Source organism: Dipodomys spectabilis, unplaced genomic scaffold, assembly GCF_019054845.1.
Source record: "Dipodomys spectabilis isolate Male_0828 unplaced genomic scaffold, ASM1905484v1 ptg000102l, whole genome shotgun sequence".
NCBI lineage: Eukaryota > Metazoa > Chordata > Mammalia > Rodentia > Heteromyidae > Dipodomys > Dipodomys spectabilis.
The window spans coordinates 6,988,211-7,013,779 of NW_024870779.1; the positions used below are offsets into that span (position 1 = coordinate 6,988,211).

General features: G+C 39.6%; 1 protein-coding gene across 1 annotated transcript in view; it reads right to left on the reverse strand.

Annotated features, from left to right (window-relative positions):
- The window catches only part of Kcnq5 (potassium voltage-gated channel subfamily Q member 5), a 541,548-nt gene that overhangs the window by 102,556 nt on the left and 413,423 nt on the right, over positions 1-25,569 (reverse strand). Inside the window, exons 4-5 of the mRNA XM_042687131.1 lie at positions 3,144-3,319; positions 1,564-1,689 (exon numbers count right to left, since the gene is read on the reverse strand). Of these exons, the coding sequence (XP_042543065.1) occupies positions 1,564-1,689; positions 3,144-3,319 (302 nt within the window). The remainder of the gene's footprint in view (positions 1-1,563; positions 1,690-3,143; positions 3,320-25,569) is intronic.

Here is a 25,569-nt window from a genome sequence, read left to right on the forward strand (position 1 = left end):
TAATGAGTTAAATAAAATAGCACATGTTTATTTTCTATCTGTATGAGACTAATGACTTCTTTGGAAAGTTGCTTTTCAATAACAATATAAAGTAGGATGGAAACTTTTGAAAGTAGGAATATATAATCTGTGACATCCAAATGATTCTCATTCATTTGTTCATTCATTCATTTAGATTTCTATTTATATCTAGTTTTAGTTTTAGTGCTGTTTCTAGAGCTTGAACTCAGGGTTTCATGCTTTCACTTTGCATTTTCTCTCAAAGTTGGCACTGTCCACTTGAGCCATACCTCCACTTCTGATTTCTTGGTAGTTAACTGGGGTAAGAGCCTCATACCATTTCTGCCTAGGCTGCCTTCAAACTTCCACCAGTGTCACCCTTTCCACTGTTACCCATCTCTCCCAACCCCACACATTCCTTTAAGTTATCTGGTTCCATTTGCATATATTCACTACAATCTTCACTTATCCTCACCCTCCATTTGTCTATCTTCCTCCCCTTGACCCCTCCCACAAGCAAATGTATTCTACTCTTCTAACTCCTCTTTAACTTCCATTCAGCTATCATTCTCCTATGTTTGACTTATTTAAAAAGAAGAGAAATAATCTGAGTACATTTTTTATGCAGCTCTTTGGCTTGAACTTAGGACCTAGGTACTGTCTCCGAGCTTTTGTTGCTCAAGGCTAAGGTCCTCTACCCTTTGAGCCACAGCTCTACTTCTAGCTGTTTTGGTGGTTAATTAGAGATAAGAAGCCATTGGATGCTCCTGCCTGGCTTTGAACCACAAATCTCAGATCGTACCCTTCTGAGTAGTTAGGATTAAAGATGTGAGCCACCAGCTCCCAGCTAATTCTTTTGCTTTTGAGGTAGGTTCTCACTATGTAGTCCTCGCTGGCCTTGAATTTGTTTTTAACTCCTTGCCTTAGTCTCCCAGTACCCAGCTGTATTACACAGCTGTTTAATTTGCTTTGCTAATAAATATCAACTATTATATGACTGGACAAAATCAGTATAACAACTGTCAATTTAACTCAGTCCTTCACAAAGTTGAAGCAAACTATTTTTTAAAATAATTATTTAAAAGTGATGTATTTTGCCAGGCGCTGGTGGCTCATGCCTGTAATCAATCCTAGCTACTCAGTAGGCTGAGAGTTGAGGATCCAGGTTCAAAGCCAGCCTCGGCAGGAATGTCCATGAGACTATCATCTCCAATTAACTACCAGAAAACTGGAAGTGACACTGTGGCTCAAGTGCTAGAGTGCTTGCCTTATGGTGAAGTGCTCAGGGACAGTGCCCAGGCCCAGAGTTCAAGACCCAGGACTGACACACAAAAAAGTGGTATTTTTTTATTTTGGGCAACAATCTAAAAGGAATATAAATATGATTTATGAGAGAATTTAATTACATTGGGATAAAAAGATATAGAAATGCTTAAGACAGTGACAAATCTTAAGTGTTATCACATCCTTCTCTTTTGGCTGTTCCATCCTAGAAACCATTGCCTTATACGCAAAGGAATCATTGCATACCATCCAATAGATAAAATGGAGTTTTGTACTTACTGTGCCCCACCAGAGAGCATCTGCATATGTAGAAAACTCTTTATTGGCATCTTTTTCCACCAGATAGACAAGGAAGGATGAAAAAATAAGAACAAGAAATCCTATGTACCACGCTGTGATTAATTCCTAGGAATAAAAGGAATAAAGTATTTTTAGAAATCAAAGCCTTTGCAAAAGGAAAAAAAATCTGTGTGATTCCATTCTCTATATTACCTTTGTGTGTGTGTGTGTGTGTGTGTGTGTGTGTGTGTGTGTGTGTGTGTGTGTGTGTGTGTGTGTTAGTATTGGGGCTTGAACTTAGGACCTTGAACCTTTGATTAGCCTTTTTGTTCAAGGCTGGTACTTTACCATTGGACCCGTATCTCCACTTGCAGCTTATAGCTAGTTAATTGGAGGTACAAGTCTCATGGACATTTCTGCCTGGGTTGGCTTTGTACCATGATCCTCAGATCTCAGTCTCCTGGATAGCTAGGATTACAGGCATGAGTCACCAATGCCTGTCACTTTGTTACTTCTTGAAGCGAGGGAGAATAATGGAAGGGGTGACATTGATCAAGATACACTGTACTGATTATTGATTTGTTGAATCTTTGTATAACTACTTAAAGATAATAAAAATGTAATTGTAAAAAGACAAATTGTATTCATAAACTAACATATTGAAATTGAGCCCCTTGATCAACTACTTAAATATAATAAAAAATAAACAATTTAAAAATAAAAACAAATAGTAGCTACTCCTTAAAAAATCAATGAGCTAGATACTGGTGACTCATTCCTATAATCCTAGCTACTCAGGAAGCTTAGATCTGAGGAATTCCAATTCAAAGCCAGTTTGGTCAGGTAAGTAAGTCCTTGAGACTCTTATCTCCAATTAGTCACCAAAAAAGCCAGAAGTGGAACTGAGGCACAAGTGGTAGAGTGCTAGCCTTGAGCACAAAGTCAGGGACAGAGCCCAGGTCCTGAAGTCAACACCAGAACCTCCTCACCCTCCAATCCATGAAAAACAAAATTGATTAATGCATTATAAACCAGTACCCTGGATTGCTTTCACCAAGTTCTGAAGTAATTATTGCTTATAATAGGGTTCTTAAATTTTATTACAGCAAAGGAAAAAGTTTAAAACCCATTGCTTACAACCTCAGAAAGGCAGCCTGGTACCTTTAATCCTAGCTACTCAGGAGGCTGAGTTGTAAGCATCACAGTTTGAAGTCAGCCTGGGCAGGGAAGTCTGTGAAACTCTTATCTCCAATTAACCATCAAAAGAGCCAAAAGTGGAGCAGTGGCTTAAATGCTAGCATGCTAATCTTGAGCAGAAAAGCACAAGGATAGCGCCCACTGAGTTCAAGCCCCAGGAATGGCACAAAAAAGAAAAGAGAAAGAAAGAAAGAAGGAAAGAAGGAAAGAAAGAAAGGAAGGAAGGAAGGAAGAAGGAAGGAAGGAAAGAAGGAAGGAAGGAAGGAAGGAAGGAAGGAAGGAAGGAAGGAAGGAAGAGGAAGGAAGGAAGGAGGGAAGGGAGGGAAGAAGGAAAGGAAAGAAAGGAAAAGAAAAAAGAAAAGAAAAGAAAAAGTCTAGCATACCTTGCTGTGGGCATAAACCACGGAACCCAGTAATTTCCAAGTCCCGCCCCTGCGGTCCATGCGCACCATTCGGAGAATTTGGAGGAAACGTAGACTTCGGAGAGCAGACGTGGCAAAAATATTACCCTGAGTTTTTGCAGAAACGACTGCTATTGAAGCAATAAGAACGATGGTATCTGAAAGACACAGATGGAGACAGTCATAAATCACACGGCTAAGGATTTTCATCCTTCATCACAATATTTCTGAAATCTTCACTCTTTTAGAGTCAAACACACAGATCTCAAAACCCTACCTCACCCCATGCTATTTAGAGTGAAGTCAGAGATCTGGATGAGGAGCTACCTGAGTGCTTATCTGTGTCCTGTGCTTTACATGTTCAATCATAACCACATGCTACCTAACCTTCAATAACTTAGACAAGCTGACACTGGTGGATCATTATAATCCTAGCTATTCAGGAGACTGAGATCTGAGCAATGGGATTCAAAGCCAGCCCATATAAGAAAGTGCAAGAGATTCTTATCTAGTTAACCCACTAAAAGACAGAAGTAGAGCTGTGGCTCAAGTGGTAGAGCACCAGCCTTGAGGAGAGAAGCCAAGGGACAGCAGCCAGGCCTTGAGTTCAAGTCCCAGTACCTCCAAACACACAAAAAGTCTCATTGCCAAACAAGTGTGTTACAAAAATTCCCTGATGCTGGGAAGCCCTAGAGCTTTGAAGACTGTCCAGAGAAGACCACTCTAACTCTTTGCATGCAGTACTCTTCAGAACAGATCTGAAAGTTTTATACACAAATTAAGTAACAATACATCTGTTATAATAGCCTATGTAATAAAACACCCAGTGCATTGCACAGGAAGAAGATATTTAATGTTTAACACATTAATATTTGGCTTAGCTGCCAAGTGCTTAGAGGAACCTACAGAAGAATACTGACCCTCACAGAGAAAATATGAATGGCATGAAGTGGGCTTTGAAATGGCAAAAGTAAATGGTCTCCAAGAGTAATTTGTATGTATATGGGGGTGGGGGGTGGGAGTTGAACGGTATATACTGGAGCTTGAACTTAATGGGCTTCAACTCTTCTTTAGCTTTTTTGCAATCAACCACTTTGGTTGGCAATCAACCACTGAACTGCAGCTCCACTTCTGGGTTTCTACTGACTAACTGGAGATATCTCTAGCCATAAAAGAAATGCAAATCAAAACAACATTGAGATATCACCTCACTCCAGTTAGAACAGCAAAAATCAAGAACTCTAACAACAACAGATGCTGGAGGGGATGTGGACAGAAAGGAACCTTACTTCATTGTTGGTGGGAATGTAAACTTGTTCAACCACTTTGGAAAGCAGTATGGAGGTTCCTCAAAAGACTTCACATAGAACTCCCCTATGACCCAGCAATCCCACTTTTGGGCATTTACCCAAATGTTTACAAACAAGACCACACTAAAGCTACCAGCACAACTATGTTTATTGCAGCATTATTTACCATAGCTAAGACATGGAACCAACCCAGATGCCCCTCAGTAGATGAATGGATCAAGAAAATGTGGTATATATACACAATGGAATTCTATGCCTCCATCAGAAAGAATGACATTTCCCCATTTGTTAGGAAATGGAAAGGCTTGGAAAAAATTATATTAAGTGAAGTAAGCCAGGCCCAAAGAAACATAGGTCCCATGGTTTCCCTTATTTGCAATATCTAGTATATGTATGAGTCAAGCGGAAAAGGTCAGATAATGTGATGTTAGGAAAACGAACCCTTAAATATGTATTTTAATTTTTTTTCTTTCATGCATGTGTTTCTAACGCAATTATAAGATTATTTCTTTGTTGCTTTTTATGTCCCTCCCCCACAGTGTAACCCCCACTTTCACTATATTTGATGTCAGTATAACTTGTGGAGGAGATGGGGACAAACAAGTCGTTTAAGGATTCAGGTGGACCTGTTGCAACAATGAGAAGTACAAAATGTCATGTCAAAAACGAGCTTTACAATGTTGGTGTGGGGGGGAGGGGGGGAAGGATTGGGTGGGGGGAGGGGGGAGGCTGGGAAGGGAGGTGAAGGGTAAACAAAGGAGGAGGCTGCAATGCTTGGTAAGAAATGTATGCATTATCCTGCCCATGTAATTGTAACCCCTCTGTACAGTATGTTCTCAAATAAAATAAAATAAAATTAAAAAAAAAAAAAAAAGAGTCTCATGAACTTTCCTACCCAGGCTGATTTTCATCCTTCCAAGTAGCTAGGATTATAGGTGTGAGCCTCTGGAGCCCAGATCCTGCAGCTATTTTAATATATGAGCTTGACCTTAATGTTCTCAAAAAAGAATTTCCTTCCTGCTTCAAGTGGGTTGTGCCTGACTAGGCTTGTGTCCTCTAAGCAGTTCTACTAGAAAGGTGTTGTGTTTGTAGTTTCCACATTGTAGGGATTCTCTGCCAATGAATTCATTTCATCCTTCTACCTGCACTGAAAAAGTGAGGCTCTACTGATGACAGCTGATAGGAGGTATGGATTACGCTCCTGGTGCTCCATTCTGGGTCAGTAATAGTTCAGTCAAAGGCCATTTTCAATCGGATCTATATTCTGAGTGCCTTTCTGGAAAACTGCTCAGAGGGACTCAAGTGTACCACTGAGTTTCTGGGTTGAGAAGAAGCTGAATGCATTGACACAGGACACTGGAGACATATTTGAAGGGCATAAAAGTCAATTGTCAAATAGTGTGTGATGCAAGTTTATTTTAGCAAAACTTCGTGCCAGTTTATGTGAATGTTTGACCTCCACCCTACTGTCCCAGGCCCATATAGACTCCAGGCAAAATCCCAGGTATGTGTGACCTCCTTTGAAATGCAGGCAGGGCAATCCACCTAAGCCCAGCTGTAAGCATCCCACTGTGGGCCCAACTGAAAGGCCTAGGGGCTTTTCATTCACCTCTGCCTCCTTGCTCAGACCTCCTATAAAAACTCAGCTCCTGTCCCAACTAGGAGGGGGCACAACCTCCAAACCCATGGGAAAGCTGTGCCCCTTACTATTCCTCAATAAACAGTCCTCACCTGTTGATGATTGAGTCCGGCCTATTCCTTTTCCATTCTCCTGCATTTTCCTACATATGGTGCCAACACCCAGGAGAGGAAAAGCACCAGGAGTAACTGGGTGCCCTCTGCTGAGGGGCCATCTACCTTCTTGCCACCTCTCATGGAGTCTTTCTGCTACCTTCCTCCTCCTTCCAAGGCCTTTCTCTATCTGGAGCACTGAGCCCTCCAAACTTACTTTGGGCTAAACAGCCACCCGAAAGACCTCGTGGCCTTTGCCTTTGTAAGCAGTGCATGCCTCGTGGATGGCCAGCCTGCTGTGGCTTGAGGTATTATTGGCCCCCTGCATAAACCCAGAAAGGCCTTATCTCTCCCCCTATTTTCCTCCATTTTCCTATGGTGCTGAAACCTTATGTTAGGAAAATGGAGGAGAACAGAAAAGGAATAGGATGGACTCAATCATTAACAGGGAGGGACTGTTTATTGAGACACATACCTTCCTGTGGGTTTGGAGGTTGTGCCGTGAGTTGGGTTTTTATAGGAGGTCTGAGCAAGGAGGCTGAGGTGAATGATTTAAAAGCCACTAGGTCAAGGAAGGTGGGGGGCCTTTCAGTTGGGCTCACAGTGGGATGTTTACAGCTGGGCTTAGGTGGATTGCCCTGCCTGAACTTCACACATACTTGGGATTTTGCCTGGGGTCTGTATGGGCCTGGGACAATAGGGTGGGAGTCAATCCTTTATATTGCATCTTTAGATACATAAAATGATAGGGCCAAGGGGAGGAGAGGCAAGTTCTTCATATAGGATCTTTGGATACATAAAAAGAATTGGGCTGAGAGGGGAGTAGCATGGAATTATGAGCACAAAGCAGATTCCCATCAATATGACTAGGAAAAATAAGTTAGAATATTCATTGGTTATTACGATTAATTATCTGTAGGAGTCAAGAGTCAGGTGATAAAGGACATTTGGGGAATGGGCAAGGGGAACTGTTAGGCAGATGGGGATGGAATAATGGTGGATATAACATGTGTCAGAGAACTTGTGGTCTGCCATGACACTTATTCCCATAAGGCTCTGGGTTCCTGATCAAAATTCTATATCCACAGTGAAATACTACATTGTTTAGGTTGGGTATGACCAACCAGAGCCATTTCTGTAATTGTGCATGATTAGGATGGCCAATCAGATTTACTTCCAGGCAAGTGCAGTGGCCAATGAGGGACTCAAGTTAATGCATGGGCCCTCCCTGATATAGGGGGAGAAGGAGAATTAGTAAAGCACAGAGGCCACTTCTCTGGAGGACATCATTGGACTCCTTGGTCTGGGGCCTCTCCCTGCAGGGTGTGTGCTGTCCTTTCGATAAACTTGTGTTCTATTATACTTTACTACTCTTTTGCTACTTAATTCTCTACTTGGCACAGAAATGGGCCTAAATCCTCAGATAACATCAATTTCGTTGTCTAAATTATCATTTGCATTTTTAAAATTTAATTAATGTTTTTTTCTGAACTTCCAAAAGTCATATAAGGGAGTTTCACAGGGTTTGCAATTTAGCATGTCCATCATTCTCCCTTCTCCCGTCTGTTCCCTCCTCCCCAGATTCATTCATATTTCCCACTTTCTTTGTCACTTGTATATACTGAGTAGTCTGGGTGTACTTGTGTCCCATTCCTTTTTTCATTCAGCCATTCCTCCTACTAGCCTCTGTTATAATTATTAATGATGAATCTCTATGGGATTTCCTAAAATGAGTATCACTTTAAATAAGAAAGAATATGTAAAGAACGAGCTATGAACAATCACAGATGATGGTTTTTATCATTTGGTGATATTTGCTCTGAGCATAGTAATTTACAGATAAAGACACTTTCCTTATATGGCCCTGCAGGACATTTATGCTGGCTTATATTTCATTGAAACATTTCATCTTCTCAATACCCAGGAAAGAAAGAGATACAGTATTTCATTCATTGTGTTAGGTATTTGAAACAGTACATACAAGTAGATGGCTAGGAGGAGTGCAGAAAAACAACCCACAAATCAGTATTACTGCACTTGGAATTTCTTTGTGGTCTTAAACATTATCTTTCTTAAGTTTTGTAAGAATCTTATGAGTTAGCTATTCTATAGGCTGCATTTTACAGGTGGACAAGTGAAGAATACAAAGCACAAATTTAAAAATTCAGGATTTATACTACAGCACAAAGACCATATAATATAGTTAATTCATTAAGAGAAGAACAAGGTAAGTAAAAGGAACACTGCTAGTTTGAGACAATTACAAAAGTTATGCACGGGGTGAGTCATAATCTAAATGTCTGAAATGACAAAGTATGTGAAAGTAACAGCAGAACTGAGTTAACACCTTCATTGTAATTCAAATCAGATGAAAAAGTCAGAGTTCAGATAATGAAATCACAGATAAGCAACCAAATGGTTCATGGTGAACATTATCACAATACTGGTCCTGGTTGAGTTCTAGCCAAGTACCAGGATTTTCCTGTAAGCATTATCTAGATAATTTTTCTAGGCTAATATTTAAGTTATGAGAACTTCTTACTTTTATATTTCTTACTGTGTTGGTTGTTTTTGTGGCTCATTGCTTTCTAGAATAGAGGCTCTATGAGCTTGAATAACTATTATTTTTCAATAATATAGTTCTAGTACCTAAAAGAGTGCCTGAAATGTGAATGCTATTGATCAAACTTACATTAATAAACACCTAAAGGTAGTTTGAACTTTATTCTCTTACCACATCAGTGGTTTAATATCTGGGACATCAATTTAAACTAGATATGAAAATTTACCAAAGGATCAATAAATTCTACTGCAACATAAACTGTCATCTATTAAAATTTATAGAATAAACCAGGAGGATACATTAAGATGTATCACTAATTAATCCTCTAAAATACTGAAACATAGGGACCTTGTGTTTCCTTCAGGGGTATATTTTCATGTAAGGTATAAATAGCCCTAGTGGACTATTTGTAGTAACAATTAGCATGAAGGTATGCAGGTTTATTTGAATGGCTTTAGTTCATTTGTTTACCTTTCCTGGTTTAAATAGTTAACTAAGGACCAGCCCTTGGTCCTTACACATTCTTCAGACCATCCATCAATCCCCACAAGTTTGGTGGGCATCAATGATTGTGTCTTTTGTTTTTTTTATTGTGAAAATACTGTACAGAGGGGTTACAATTACATGGGCAAGATAATGATTTTGAAGGAAGATGATTTTGCCTCCCAAAGGTCATCTGGCAATGTCCAGAGATGTATGTGCTTGTCACAAATGGGAACAGGGTTACAGTTGGGCTTTAGTATTATAGGCCAGGGTTGTTGCTAAATAGCCTTCAGGTCTCAGGAATTATAAATGACAGTCACGAGCCAAGAGCTGGAGGCTCATACCTGTAATCCTAGCTAATCAGGAGGCTGAGATCTGAGGATTGCAGTTCCAAGTCAACTCAGGCAGGAAAGTCTGTGAAACTCTGTGGGGATGTGGCTCAAGTGGTAGAGTTTCAGCCTTGAGTGGAAAAAGCTAATAAATAGTGCCTAAGCCCTGAATTCAAGCCTCAGTACTGCAGTTACACACTTATATGCATATGGGTAGGCATAAGCATGCGCATACGCACGTGCGCGCACGCGTGCGTGCACACACACATACACACACACGACTTGGTTCCAAATGTCAGTAGTGCTGAAGTTGAAAAACTTTAATACATTCTTATATTTAATCCTTCAAACAACAGTACCATAACCATCTAACAGAAGCAGATGGGTTTGGTAGTGGTCAAAGACCAAGGCCCAACGTCTGTACTTTGGCCTCCTACTTGACTCCAAAGCTGTGCTTTTAGGAGCTAAGTGCACCACTGCTCAGATGAAGAAAACCAAGGGCAGCATGGGGGTGGAGGGAAGATGAAGTTGTGAAAGCAGGTGAATAACAAATCAAGAATAAATTATTGTCACATAAAACATTCAGGGGAGAGAACTGGGAGGGTAATGTAGAAATAAAATGTTGCTAAGAACAGATGGTACTTTTATAGATGTATCAAGAGAAAATGGGGCTAGGGAAAGAAACAGACCTGCTAATAAATAAGGATGAGCACTGAATTGCATGGAAAAGAAAAGCATGCAATCCCAGACTCTAAAATCCACCTCTCCCAGAGGAGACAGACAAACGAGCTGTGGAATGGTGAAAAAGTGGTTATTGATTATAAGCAGCTGAATAGAGATGTGAAAGATACAGTATTATGAAGTTGCTCCACAAACTTACTGAATCATTTCAAGTGATTTATTGATGAGTTTGGGACATTTGAGGAGACTGCAAAGTTTGAGTGAAGCAAACACTGTAAGGACATTTAAGGCACGCAGGGATTGTGAAGGGGCTTATTACTGGACTCTGCTGGAAACTGGAATGATTTAGTCAGCAGCATCAATATGAATCGATCACAGTGGATTAGCCATTGAAATACCACAGCATTCTTATTAGCAGGTGGATTCATATCCAAAGCTGCCCCTTCTTAAGCCAAGGACTGTGTTAAAACAAAGCCACTTATACACCTGCACTTGACAGGCTGCGGTGTTGCCCTAATTACACTATATAATGTGTCCATTCAAAGATGTAGTTTAGCACAGTTTAAATCAAAATGGGAAGAATAAGTCATAGGGGTTGAGAAAAGCCAGGATGAACATTTTCAAACTAGTGTTTATAAGAATCCATACATTTTCTAGAGTTCAGCTACCAGAGGGCTCAACCTTAATTCCTAGATGAAAATACTTTCTGGAGATTTCCTGCCCCCTCCCTCCTTCTCCTCCTTCTCCCACTCTTTCTTTCTCTCCCTCCCTTCCCTCCCTCCCTCCCTCCCTCCCTCCTTTCCCCTCTCTCCCTCCCTTCCCCTCCCTCCCTCCCTCCTTCCCTTCTTTCCTTCCTTCCTTCCTTCCTGTCTTTCCTTTTCATCATTCATCAGTCTAAGAAAATGTTTCCTCATACCTAACATAAATTTCCTCCTTACACTTAAAATTCATTTCATCTTGTTCTTTCTGGAAAAATCAAAGGGCAACCAATATGAAATCCCTAAACGTTGTATTTTTTCTTGTCCTCCCTTTATGTTACAAAGTGATGTTAAAATGAGCAGGCCTGTATATTTTTGTCTTGGCAATACTGGGTTTTGGACTCAAAGTATCATACTTGCTAGGGAAGTGCTCTACCCCATGAGCCACACTTGGAATCTTTATTTTGCTTCCTTTAGTTTTTCAGGCAGGATCTTGCATTTTTGTTTAGGGACAGCCTTGGACTACAGTTCTTCTATCTATTAGGAATCCCTACTAGCTGGAATTACAGCTGTGAACTATCACATTGAACTTACTTGTTGAGATGGGGGTGTCATTAACTTTGCCCAGAGCTGACTGCTTCAGAGTGTAATGTTTCTGATCTCTGCCTCCAAAGTAGCTGGAATTACAGATGCACCAAGTTCTATACATCAGTTTAAAAATATTTTTTCTGCCATTCATAGGGCTTGAACTTAGGGCCTGGCCCTGAGCTTCTTTTACTCAAGGCTAGTGGCTCTATCACTGGAGCCAGAGAGCCACTTCCGTTTTTTTCTGTGTATGTGGTACTGAGGAATTGAACCCAGGGCTTCATGCATGCTAGGCAAGCACTCTACCACTAAGTCACATTCCTAGCCTAAATATTCTTTAAAGATAAATGTATAAAAATTAGATGGTACTAATTCTCTGTACATCTATTTTATAGCTATTCTTTTCCTACCTCCCTGCCCCCTCCTTTCTCCCTCTTTCCATCATAAATTCCTTCCTATCTTCCTTCCAGTTTTTCTTTCTGTCTTTTTCTTTTCTTTCCTTTTGCATTTTTTTTCTAGTTCTGGGGCCTGAACTCTGGGCTTGAGTGCTGGCCTTGTGCATGCTCAAGGCCAGCACTCTAGCTCTAGCTCCACTTCCAGCTTTGTATAGTTAGTTGGAGAGAAGAGTCTCAAGAATTTTCCTGTTTGGGCTGATTTTGAAGCTCAATCCTCAGATCCCAGCTCTTAAGTAGCTAAAATTACAGGTGGGAGCCACTAGTGCAAGGTTCTGTTTTTTCTTTTTACTATCATTAAGTAGTTGTACAAAGAGATTTCAATTCAACGTGTCACTTTATGGGTATTTTTCTAAGGATAAATTCCTAGAAATTAGATTGTTAAGATATTCTATATATGGTACTGATTTTCATAAACAATGTATGACAATACTTGTTTCTTTCCCCTTGCTAATATAAAACAACAATGTCAATAATACCAACAGTAATAAATAAATTTACTGTTAGTACATGATAAACATGGCTCTAAGCATTTTCACATATTGCCCAGACTATTATAAGCATAGCAATTGCCTATATGGATAGCCAAAACCTACCCTGCCTCCTTCATGAAATAATGAGGCTTGAATTCAGGGCATTTCACATAAAAGTAGCAGACAGCACTGTACCACTGCACCCTCACACGGTAGCACTCGACGCTTCTTTGAGTAGTTATTTTCTTAGAGCCAGCACAAAAATAAATACAATTTTACAATTTTAAGTGTCATAAAATTGAATTTTCCTCATTTTGTAGTTCTGAGGCTGAGGTACAAATATGCAAAAATTACACATTACATATAATAAAAATTCTCACACAGATTTAGATGCAAAGGCAAACCTGGGAAAATATGCAATATATATGTAATGAAAAGCAATCATGTATTTAATACATAAAAACACAAAATATAGTAGTTGAAAACTGGACAGAATACATACATTCAAATTTATTCTAAGAAGACATAAAAATGTGAATAAATATATGCAAATAAGTTCTCTATAGCATAGTTTGGAAATGTTAACTATATTTTATTTTTGTTATTTGGCAGGTACTATACCACTTGAGCCATACCATTGACCAATCTTAGTTTTCAAAATTAAATGTCATATACCATTTCACTATCAAAGTGACAGCATTTTAATTGATCAAGAATCTAGCTGGGCACAAGGTGATTAAAATCTGTAAGTTTAGCTATTTATGAGGCTGAGATTTGGAGGATCTATGTTTGATGCCAGCCTGGGTAGGAAAGTCTCTAAGACTCCATTCCCAAAACAACTACCTAAAAACAGACTGACAGCATGGCTCAAGTGGTAAATCTACAGCTTAGCAAGCAGGCTTAGCTAGCACAAGGCTGTGGGTCCAAACCCACAAATAATAAATAATCAATAATAAATAACATATATATAATACATAATAATAAATAACAAATAATAAATAATCAATACTAGAAAGTAAGAAGATAGAACCTTCTTTCATCAAAGTTTACTGTAAAGATAAAGCAGTATTTTGGGGGGTAGGAGGCAATTTGGCATTCTTTGCCAAAAACGTGAAAAATTTGAATACCTGTTATTTCATTTTAGTTTTAGAAATTTTTCCTAATGAAAGTTTGTGACTGTTAGTAAAAAAAAAGTTTACATTGGCATGTTTAGAATAGTAAGAAGGCATTGATAATTATTCATCTAAATTAAAACCAACTAGGGGCTGGGAAGATGGCTCAGTGGTAGAGCGCTTGCCTTGCATGCCTGAGGCCTGGGTTCGATTCCTTAGCACCACATAAACAAAAAGAAAAAAAAAAAGCCGGAAGTGGCATTGTGGCTCAAGTGGTAGAGCGCTAGCCTTGAGCTGAAGAGCTGAGGGACAGTGCCCAGGCCCAGAGTTCAGGCCCCACGACCGGACCCAAAAAAAAAAAAAACAACTAGAATTTCTAAAAAAAGAATAAATCCTAGATAAAATGGTACTTCCTTTCCCGGGCAAGGACTGGAGGATTGGAAAGTTTATCCACTTGAGGTCCAACCAATCCAGGCTCTCCATCCATGTGTTATATAAAAATTAGGGTTTAAAGTCTGGGTTTCACACTTACTAGGTGTTTTACCACCTGAGCCATGCCACTAGACTTTTTTGGTACTGGCACAAGAACAGACCTCAGGACCAATGGAACAGAATTGAAAACCCAGAAATGAACCTACAGACCTATAGCCATCTAATCTTCAATAAGGGAGCTAAAAAAATAGAATAGAAAAAAGCCTCTTCAGTAAATGGTGCTGGCAAAATCGGTTAACTACTTGTAGAAAACTAAAGCTAGATCCTTATATATCACCCTGCACCAGAATCAACTCCAAATGGATCAAAGACCTCAGAGTCAAAGCTGACACTCTGAAAACATTACAGGATGGAATAGGAGAAATCCTAGGTCTCCTTGGCACAAGTTGAAATTTTTCTTAATTGAGACCCAGAAACACAACAAATCAAAGGTTGGACAGATGGGATTGCATAAAATTGCAGAGCTTCTGGATGGCAAAGGACATAGCTAGCAAGATCAATAGAAAGCCCACGGATTGGGAGAAGATCTTCATTAGCTATACAATAGACAAGGGTCTCATATCTAAAATATGCCTGGAACTCAAAAAATTAAATCCCCCAACAACAAATCTTCAAAGAAACAACTGCCCAATAAATAAGTGCGATAAGGACTTAAAGAGAAACTTCTCTGAAGAGGAAAGAAGGATGGCCAATAGACATATGAAGAAATGCTCAACCTCTCTAGCCATAAAAGAAATGCAAATCAAAACAACATTGAGATGCCACCTCACCCCAGTTAGAATGGCTATAATCAAGAACTCTAATAACAACAGATGCTGGAGGGGATGTGGACAGAAGGGAACCTTACTGCATTGTTGGTGAGAATTCAAACTTGTTCAACCACTTTGGAAAGAAGTATGGAGGTTCCTCAAAAGACTTCACATAGAGCTCCTCTATGACCCAGCAACCCCACTTTGGGGCATTTACCCAAAAGATCACAAACAAGACCATACTAAAGCTACCAGCACAACTACGTTTATTGCAGCATTATTTACCATAGCTAAGATATGGAACCAACCCAGATGCCCCTCAGTAGATGAATGGATCAAGAAAATGTGGTATATATACACAATGGAATTCTATGCCTCCATCAGAAAGAATGACATTGCCCCATTTGTTAGGAAATGGAAAGACTGGGAAAAATTATATTAAGTGAAGTAAGCCAAGCCCAAAGAAACATAGGTCCCATGGTTTCCCTTATTTGCAATAACAAGTATATGATTGAGACAAGCAGAAATGGTCAGATAAGTTGATGTTAAGTGAATGAACCCCAAGGTAAGTATTCAAATGATTTTTCTTACATGTGATTGTTTCTAACACATTTATAAGATTATTTCTTTGTTTCTTTGTATGTCCCTCCCCCACAGTATAACCCCTGCTTTCATTGTATTTGATGTTTGTGTAATTTGTGGAGGGGAAGGGCAAAAACAAACTGTTTAAATAGGGATACAGGTGGAGCCATTGCAACAATGAGATGTACGAGTCGTAATGTGAAATAATGAACTTTACAACTTTGGCCAGGCGGGGGGGGGGGGGGGGGGTAGTGGAGCGGGGGGGATATGGGAAGGGTTAGGAAGGAGAAACAAAGGAGGAGGCAATAATGCTTGATTAGAAATGTATTTATTACCTTGTCCATGTAATTGTAACCCCTCTGTACAGTATTTCCACAATAAAAATTAAAAAAAAACAAAAAAACTCAAAATGATCTGCTTAAATAGTTAATAGCAAGCATGTAATGTTGTCATAATGAAGAAAGGGAGAAGTATTATTTATTTGCAATGGAGCTCTGATCCAGGAGGGTTCATATGTGGACCACAGTAATTTATTTAGTCATTGGTGGGGAAAGAGAAGGAAGATGGGCAACATTTATTGAGCAGCTCTGATATATGAGGCTACAAGGAGTGCTTAATACAGACTTTCCTACTTCACACTAATTGTCCTCTAAGGAGTCCCGGGGGTTATGAGTGTGGAGTCTATGAGAAACAACCTGGGATTCCAAATTCTGTCCTTTCCTAGAGGAGTGACATCAGGTCTATCAATCTTGCTGAGTTTAGAGTCCTTACCTGTACATAAGAGAATGGAACCATTTTTTCTCTTCCAAGATTGTTGTGAGGATTAAGTGAGATAATACATATTAAACCCATAGTTGACCTTGGCACACCTAATACCAAATTAACTTTTATTTTTTTGGGTCAGTCATGGGGCTTGAACTCTGGGCCTGGGAGCTGTCCCTCAGCTCTTCAGTTCAAGGCAAGCACACTACCACTGGGTTTTTCTGCCCAGGCTGGCTTTGAACCACGATCCTCAGATCTCAGCCTCCTGAGTAGCTAGGATTACAGGCATGACACCCAGCTCCTGGTTCCAAATTAACTTTTGAATCTGCAAAAAAATTATGTGCGTGTGTTTGTGTGTGTTTGTGTGTGTGTGTGTGTGTGCACATACACACACACAAGCACACACTAGTACTGGGGCTTGAACTCAGAGCCAGGTGGGGCTTTACCCCTTAACTTTTTTTCCCAAGGCTGGTATTGTACTATGTGAGCCACAGCCCCACTTCCAGCTCTTTTTTGCTGGTTAATTGGACATCATGGTTTCAAGGATTTTCCTGCCCGGACTGACTTTGAAGCACAGTCCTCAGATCTCAGTCTCCTTAGTAGCTAGGATTAACGATGTGAGCCATTGATGCTTACCAGCAACTTTTATAGAGAATAGGTTGATTCTAAGAAAGTTTAAGAATCTTAATCTAAAGTCATTTGACTAGTAAATGGACCAGGAAGTAAAGCGATAGATATTTGACCCCAGACTCTTTGCATTTTACTCCATACTTTCAGTAATTTTTTCTTCTTCTAGTAGATAGACCAGCAAAACAGGAAGGTAGACATTCAGTAGGGCTGAAACAGGCAATATGACTGCCAACAAATGGTTATTACCCAATGCTACACTAGAACGTTTTCACAAGATTGCTGGAGTGTGGAGGCAATATAGCAGAGGTTTACAGAGTGGAGAATGGCTTTAGAAATAAAAGAGTAAAGCAGACAGTATCTGTCCCCCACTTCCAAAAAAGATTATTTCAGGTAAAATTTAGTAAAAATCTTGTTATAATCAAGAATGCTCATAAATTATGTACTCTCAGTGGGACAGCAGAGGGAGACAAGTGTGGTGACTGTCATGTCTGTGATGAAATGTTTCTGCATTGTTGTTTTATTTTGCATAGAAGTTTTCTTGCCAGGAAAAAAAGACAAAGAGGAGCTGAGATTTTTATGGTTCTGTTATATTTGCTCATGTGTCACAATTCCAACCTTTCAGAAGAGGAATTAGTTATGAAAGCACAGAGAACATTGCACTGTGTCTGGTTTGACTGTCAGCACTGCCACTAACTATGTCCCCATCCGTCTCACAGGACGGGCTTCTGGAGCCTGAGCATGAAGTGGATTAAAGTGGGAAGTGCCTCAGTGGAACCTTACTCGTTTTAGATATTGGATGAATTCAAAGCATCAGCTGGAGAACTTTGAAAATATTCCTCTCCAAGCAAATGTTAAGGTAATTGCCCCTTCCATTCATTAATTCATTCAACAAGTATCTCTCTTCCTTGCATGCTTGCTATGAACTAAGCCCCCAGGAAAGAACAATGGATATAAAACAGAAATGTTTTATGCACTCCTGGAGTTACTTTCTGTAAGTTTATGCTGCCATTACACTCATACATAAGCTACAGAATGTAATGTCAGTAGCAAGAGGCATACAAAGCTAATCAGGGTGGAGGTGGAAGGGTAAAAAGTGGTACTTGAGCCGGGATAGCCAGGGAAGACAACCTGGAGGTGGTGACATTTGAGGTGACACCTAAGAAAGAGAAGTCTGGCTGTGACCATACCTAAAGGAGAAGGGTTCCAGAAAAAAATGAAAAGCTTTTGGGATCACAGCCCTGTCTGAGTATTTAAGGAGAAGAAAGGAGATTAAATTAGCTTGAGTGGAGCAAGAAGAGAATTAAGTCCTGATGAAACCATAATAGTTCTGTTAGTACCTTTAGATTTCCTGTAAGTGAGATAGATTTTTAAAGATCAGATTACATCAACATCATCATCATCATCATCATAATCATCACCACCACCACCACCATTTTTTGACAGTATTGGGGCTTGAAAGTAGCGCCTGATATTTTGGCCTGTTTTTAATTATTATGATTATTTATTGCTACAGGACTACTCCCTTTCAGTATCTAGTTTCTTGGCTAAATCATCTGGATATGATACCACCAGTTCTAGTTCTCTATAAATCACAGGATGAATAGTACATGTATTTTGGGATGATTTAGTTTAGGGCTTTCTGTTAGATTATTGTAAGCTGGGCTTTTGGAAACAGCCATTTTTACAATGTTCAGAAAAACTGCAGCCAGTTTCAGTTCCTGAACAGAGCCGCAAACTACTAGTTGACTGCAGATCTAGAAGAGGTTTGAATTTCCAATCGATCAAAGTGGGAATCCCCTAATCTCCTTTGGTGAAATGTAACACTTGAAGATCTCACTTGGGGTCAGAACCTGAATGCTTATATACCAACAGACAAACAATATCACCATAGTTTTGAGGTAATAGAAAACACAAACACCCCACTTTCCTATATGTGTGTGTGTGTGTGTGTGTGTGTGTGTGTGTGTATGTGTGTGGGGGGGGAGTGGGGAGGACAGAGACAGAGACAGAGACAGAGATAGAGGGAGTACTGTGTCTTAAACTTAAGGATGGTACTCTATAACTTGGGCTACATCTCCATTTCCTTCATTTTGCTGTTTGTTTGGAGCTAAGAGTCTCCTTGCCTTTCCTGCCCAGGATGGCTTTGAACCTTGATCCTCAGATCTCAACCTCCCAAGTAGGATTATAGACATGAGCCATCTGTGACCAGCAAACACCACATTTTCAATATTATCTTTTAATGTGGGAACACTTGAAAAAATAATGGCTTTTTGAATCATAGTATTATATTTAGTAGTGTTGGGAAATGCAGTTTTCTTTGAGAAACATCATATTGCTTCTGAAGACATGAAGGCTATAATCATCATCTACCACTAAAACATTTCTGAAAGAATATCTTCAGGAAATTCCTCCATTAGATTATGTTCTTTGGGTTTTGCAATGGAGATGCCACTTGAGTACAAATGTCACTAAGCTAGGAACACTTGTGGAGGGCAGTTAGTGTAAGTATCATGTGAGGAAATTGAAAATTACTTGGCTCACCTAGCTCTCTTAATCTTTTTGATGCACAATTTCTTATTTTTAGAAATAGGAAATGGATACCGTTTAGATACTCAGCTAATCCAATAGGGATAAACACTGGGGTGTGAAAATGGAGTTTTCCTTCAGTGAAGAGTAAAAACAGTTGTTTGAAGCAGTTAATACAAGCCAGACGTAAGTATCTGACACATATAATTTTGAAAATCCTGCTTGCTTCCATTTGAGATATATAGGTTATATCTATATATTTGTAGCTTTTGTGAGAATAATAACTAAATAGATGGTGTTTAATTATGCATCCAAGTCCCATCTTTATTTATAAAATATTTACTAGAGAGATCAGGTCTAATGATTCATCAAAGTCCCATATTTATTTATAAAATTCTTGCCAAAATATTGCCTGTTTGGATCTAAAGACTAGTTTCCAAAACTTTGTTTTCTTTTCCTTTTCCTTTCTTTTTTGTTTTGCAGCAGTATGGGATTTGAACATAGGAACTTTGTATTTTTCCCTCAATGCTGATGCTATACTATTTGAGCTACACCTCTACTTCCAAATTTTTGCTGGTTAATTGGAGATTTAAAAAAAAATCTTACAGACTTTCCTGCCTGGGCTGACATTGAACCTGTGGTCCTCAGATACCAGCTTTGAGTAGCAAGGATTACAGGTGTGAGGCACTGGAGCCTGGCTTTCATATTTGCTTCTCTTAGCTACTGCTTATGAACTTTACAAAGGATACCACTGTTCTTATGTGTGCTTGTATGGAAAGAAAGAGAGTGCCAGAGTGGCTGGCGGGAGATCATGCCACCCTTACTTCTAGAGACAGCCTTATGCTTCATGATGACCAGCACTGAATCTGCAGCTCAGACTGTGAAATGTAATGTCTTGTTAGAAGTCCTGAAGCTGTGGGGGAAAACATTCTACTTTGCACACACTTGCTACTCGTTATCAATTTCTTTCCCACCATCATGAGCTTTTTCAATAAGGCACCCTCTGTTTCAAGGAGAACTGAAAAACAACATTTATTGAAACCATGTGATGGTATATGGGAATCCCTTCTGAAGAGGCTGGAGATGGCCTGAAGGAGTCCAGCACCACTCAGAAGGTGACTATTTTCCCATTTAACCAAAGATGGAAAAGAATCAAGGGAAAGCAGTTCAAAAATAGTTTCAGATGTGCACATTTGAACATTATGACCAGTGCACAGCCCAGAAAACCACAGAAACTTGATAAGAGGTGGATTCTTAAGTCACATAATGGCAAATGTCCTGTGGCTTAGCTACAGTGCTTTAATCTGTAAATTCCAAGCACAGATTTGGAGTCTGTGGTAGGGGCTCAAATCAAATATTTAAAATATTTCTGCAAAAGGCAGAAGTGAAGAAACAAATGGGGGTGGGGGGGGGGTAAAGGCAGTATAGAAGTAGAGTCTCTTCTAGAAGAGTATAAAATTATAAACATGCAAAACAAGAGCTTTACTCAAAAATATATAACCACATTCACAGGTCCAAATTAAAGTAGAGAATAAAACGATTTGATTGAAAATTATTTTTCTGGGCTGTGAAGGTGGCTCAGTGGTAGAGCACTTGCCTTGCATGCAAGAGGCCCTCGGTTTGATTCCTCGGTACCACATAAGCAGAAAAAAAAAGCCGGAAATGGCGCTGTGGCTCAAGTGGTAAAGTGCTAGCCTTGAGCTGAAGAGCTGAGGGACAGCGCCCAGGCCCAGAGTTTAGGCCCCATGACGACCCCAAAAAAACCCCAAACCAACAAATAAAATTATTTTTCTAACTCCTGAAATCTGAGGTCAAGGTGCTGGTTTTTCACCTTAAATTGCTTGGATAACTGTCATACTTGCCCGTGTAGAAAGTATCTTTTCTGTACTTTGTATGTAGGGTTTTCTATGCTTGGTGGGATGAGGTTCTTCAGTGAATGTTTTCAGACTGATTCTTCTCATGTGTGTGTGTGTGTGTGTGTGTGTGTGTGTGTGTGTGTGTGTGTGTGTGTGTGTGTGTGTGTGTGTGTGTGTGCTCGCGCGCGCGCGCGTGCCTGCGTGCCATTGTTGGGGCTTAAACACAGGGCTTGGACACTGTACCTGAACTTATTTAATCAAGGTTAGCACTCTACCACTTGCATCACAGCTCCACTTCCAGATTTTCTGTCAGTTAATAGGAGAGAAAATCTGGCTTCAAACTACAATCTTCAGTTCTCAGCCAGCATGAGCCACTAGCATATGATAGTTCCCTATTTTAATCATTGTGGACAAAATCACTGTGGCTAGCAACTGTGGGGACCTAGGAATACAATAGCAAATGGTATGCATGAGGTTGGGATGACATGGGCAGAGAGACGTCCACTATCTGGGCAGGAGTGAAAAGATGTTAGCACTGACGTGAGTAATCACAAGTGGATGAACAGATGACAAGAGACACATTTGAATTACCTTGCAGGATAGATGGTCTCACTAAGGAGCCAGGAAGCCCTCTTGGGAACAATGCAGGTTAAGCTAAAATTAATAACCAGTAAAAAAAAAAAAAAAACAAAGCTAAATGCCCTCTGATTAACCCAACAACCCTTCCCTCAAACTATTTATTACATTTAAAGAGCTCTAGATTCAAAAGGTACCTAGCTTGGTTCCTACTATCTCCCTTCACTTTTAAAAATAAAATTTTGGCCAAGCACCTGTAGCTCATGCCTATAATCCTAGCTACTCAGGAGGCTGAGATCTGAAGATCTCAGTTCAAAGCCAGCACAGACAGAATGTCTGCAAGACACTTACCTGCAATTAACTAACAAAAAGCTAAAAGTGAAAAAGCCAAATGAGAGCACAAGGGCCTGAGTTCAAACTCTAATATTGGCACAAATACTCACTCACGTGCATACACACACACACTCACATACAAAGTATTTTTACAGTATATAAACAGGCAACTTCTAGATATGCACTGACTGATGAAGATATTTTGAAAAGAAATAGGCAACATAACATGCAACCAAGCTTTACTTGAGTTGACAATTTTATTCTGATTGAATTAATTGATCTAGGGTTGGTCAGAGATTACACAAAGCCGATATTTTCATGACTGGAATTATTGCCATTGTCAGTTATGGCAACTTATTATATACCTATCACATCTCATTTCATCTATGTATGTGTTTATTGAGGCCTGAGTTCAGGACCTCATGCTCTTGCTTGGCTTTTTCATGCAAAGCTAACACTCTACCACTTGAACCACACCTCTTCTTCCAGTTTTTTTGTCAGTCATGGGGCTTGAACTCTGGGCCTGGACACTGTCCCTGTACTCTTCAGCTCAAGGCTAGCACTCTACTACTTGAGCCACAATGCCACATCCAGTTTTCTGAGTGGTTTATTGGAGATAAGAGTCTCATGGACTTTCCTGCCTGGGCTGTCTTTGAACCACGATCCTCAGAATTCAGTCTCCTAAGTAGCTAGGATTATAGGTGTGAGCCACGGGCTCTCAGCTTCCTCCAGCTTTTTGCTGGCAATATGGAGATAGTAGCATGGACCTTTTGGCAAAGCTAGTGCTGGCTTCAAACCTCATTCCTCAGATTTCAACCTACTGATTAGCTCAGATTACAGTTTGAGCCAGCAATTCCCATGGTTTACACATATCCTTTAGTCTTGGTCTTATTAAAGTTTGCTTGAATAAGGACTTTCTACAAAGTAAAGTTAGGTTTAAGTAATGGTCCATCGGGAATTTCTACACTACTGGGTTTTTACATTAATTGGTCTCTTAACATTTTATCTATGTAAACATAAAATTTACGTTCATCTATCAGGGCATGAAGAAATGTTCCTTAATGGGGTATTTTTTCAGTTTTTTCCTTGACCCAAATGATAAAACATGAATTTCAGCAAATGTTGCTTACTAAAATAATTTTCATTAAAAACTAAAGGCAGAAACATAGTTATATATGAATAGAAAAATTCATTTTAATCTAGCATAGGTGTAAATTTTTAGTCATTTAATAGGTATTTTGTATCATAGGCCTGGAGTGCTATGGTCAGGACCATAGACCTTTCCATATTTTAGAAGGAATGAATGACTGCATTCTAGAAAAACATTTTGGGAAGTTTTTGATAAAGTTAAAGAAATACTTAATATATGATCCTGTAATCTCATTCATGGGCATTTACCCTAAAATACATAACAATATATGTTTATGTAAATAGTTCCACATGAATGATCATAAAAAATGAACCTTTTTCTAATAACCAATGTCTAGTAACAAAGTAGATAAACTGTAGCTGGTAATGGAGAAACAGGTTGTCCTACACATCACAGAATATGACTCAGCAGTAAGGAGGAATGACTACTGATACAATTTGGATGGGGCTCAAGAACCACCATGCTGAGAGAAAAAGAAGCCAATTTCCAAAGATTACTAGTGTATGCTTATAGTGTAATCTCCTAGGGGAGGAGAGACACTTTAAAAAATAACAGGATTCTAGTGCTAGAGATTAGATTCTTGGTTCCCATGGGTTAAGCGGTGGGGTGGGGTGTAACTTTGAAAGGGTAACGGCAAGGAAGCCACACCAAGAGAAAAGACCTGTATTTGATTGTGGTGGTCACTGAACAAATCTCCCAGCAATTGTTGTAAAAATTTAGTGCATACAGAAACTGGTAAAAATCTGTGGGTCTGAATGAATCACTCGGACATCAAGCATGAGCCATTGAGATCTGAGGATTGTGGGTTCGAAGACGGCCTGAGCAGAAAAGTCCATGAGATTCTTATCTCCAGTAAACTACTCAGAAAAAGCAGGAAGTGGAGTGGTGGCTCACGTGGTAGAGTACTACACTTTAGTAAACAGAAGCTCAGGGACAGAGCACAGACCTAGAGTTCAATCTTCAGAACTGGCATACACACACATACACACACATCTGTAAGGCTGTAGTTGGGCATCAGCCTTCTGTCTTTGATAACTACATTCCGCTTAGGTGAGATGCTATTATTGGGGCAAGCTGGGCAAAGAGTATGTTCAAATATAGTTTTGTACCATTATTGTAACTTGTAGTAAGTGTAAACTTATTTTAAACAAAAAGCTGAACAAAATGGCAGATCTTAGAAATGTAGCCATCTAGAGAAGAATCACCTCTTTCATAATACTGATTCCTAGCTGGGTGCCAGCGGCTTGTGCCTGTAATCCTAGCTACTCAGAAGGCTGAGATCTGAGGATTGCAGTTGGAAGCCAGCCAGGGCAGAAATATCCATGAGACTCTTATCTCCAATTAGCCACCACAAAAAATCCAGAAGTGTAAAAATAAATAAAAATAAAAAATAATAAAATAATAAAAAAGAAAGGAAAAAGTACCCACAAAAAAAATCCAGAAGTAGAGCTGTGGTTCAAGTGGTAAAGTGCTAGCCTTGAGCAAAAGAGCTTAGGGGCAATGCCCAGGCTTTGAGTTCAAGCCCCAGGAAACACACACGCACACACACATACACACACACACACACACACACACACACACACACACACACAGACCTATAATGCCAATTTCTATTTAAGACTTTTTGATAACATCTCTGAATAGAAGAGGGAGATTTGGGAGACAGCCCAGAGTTGCTCATATGGTTGTTAGTTTGTTCTTGTATGGTACATGGTTGGTACAGCAAGATAGTGGTAAAGGGTTATTACGAAATCAGGATTTGGCATGAACAAATCTCTTCCTCAATCCCCAGCCTTGATTATGTGCTGCGTGAGTGACCCTTGACAATGCTCTTATTCTTTTTTTTTTTTTTTTTTTTATGAGAATACCGTACAGAGGAGTTACAATTACATGGGCAAGATAACAAATACATTTCTTATCAAGCATTGTTGCCTCCTCTTTGTTTCCTCTTCCCATCCCTTCCCATACACCCCTCTCCCCCAACGTGGTCCTCCCCCCACCCCCCACCAAAGTTGTAAAGTTTGTTTTCTGACATAATGACTTGTACATCTCATTGTTGCAATGGGTCTACCTGTATCCCTAGTTAAACGAGTTGTTTTTGCCCTTCCCTCCACAAATTATACCAACATCAAATACAGTAAAAGCAGGGGTTATACCGTGGGGGAGGGATATACAAAGTAACAGAGAAATCATCTTAAAATTATATTAAATGAAGTAAGCCAGGCCCAAAGAAACATAGGTCCCATGGTTTCCCTTATTTGCAATAACTAGTATATGTCTGAGTCAAGCAGAAAAGGTCAGATAAGTTGATGTTAGGGGAATGAACCCCAAGATA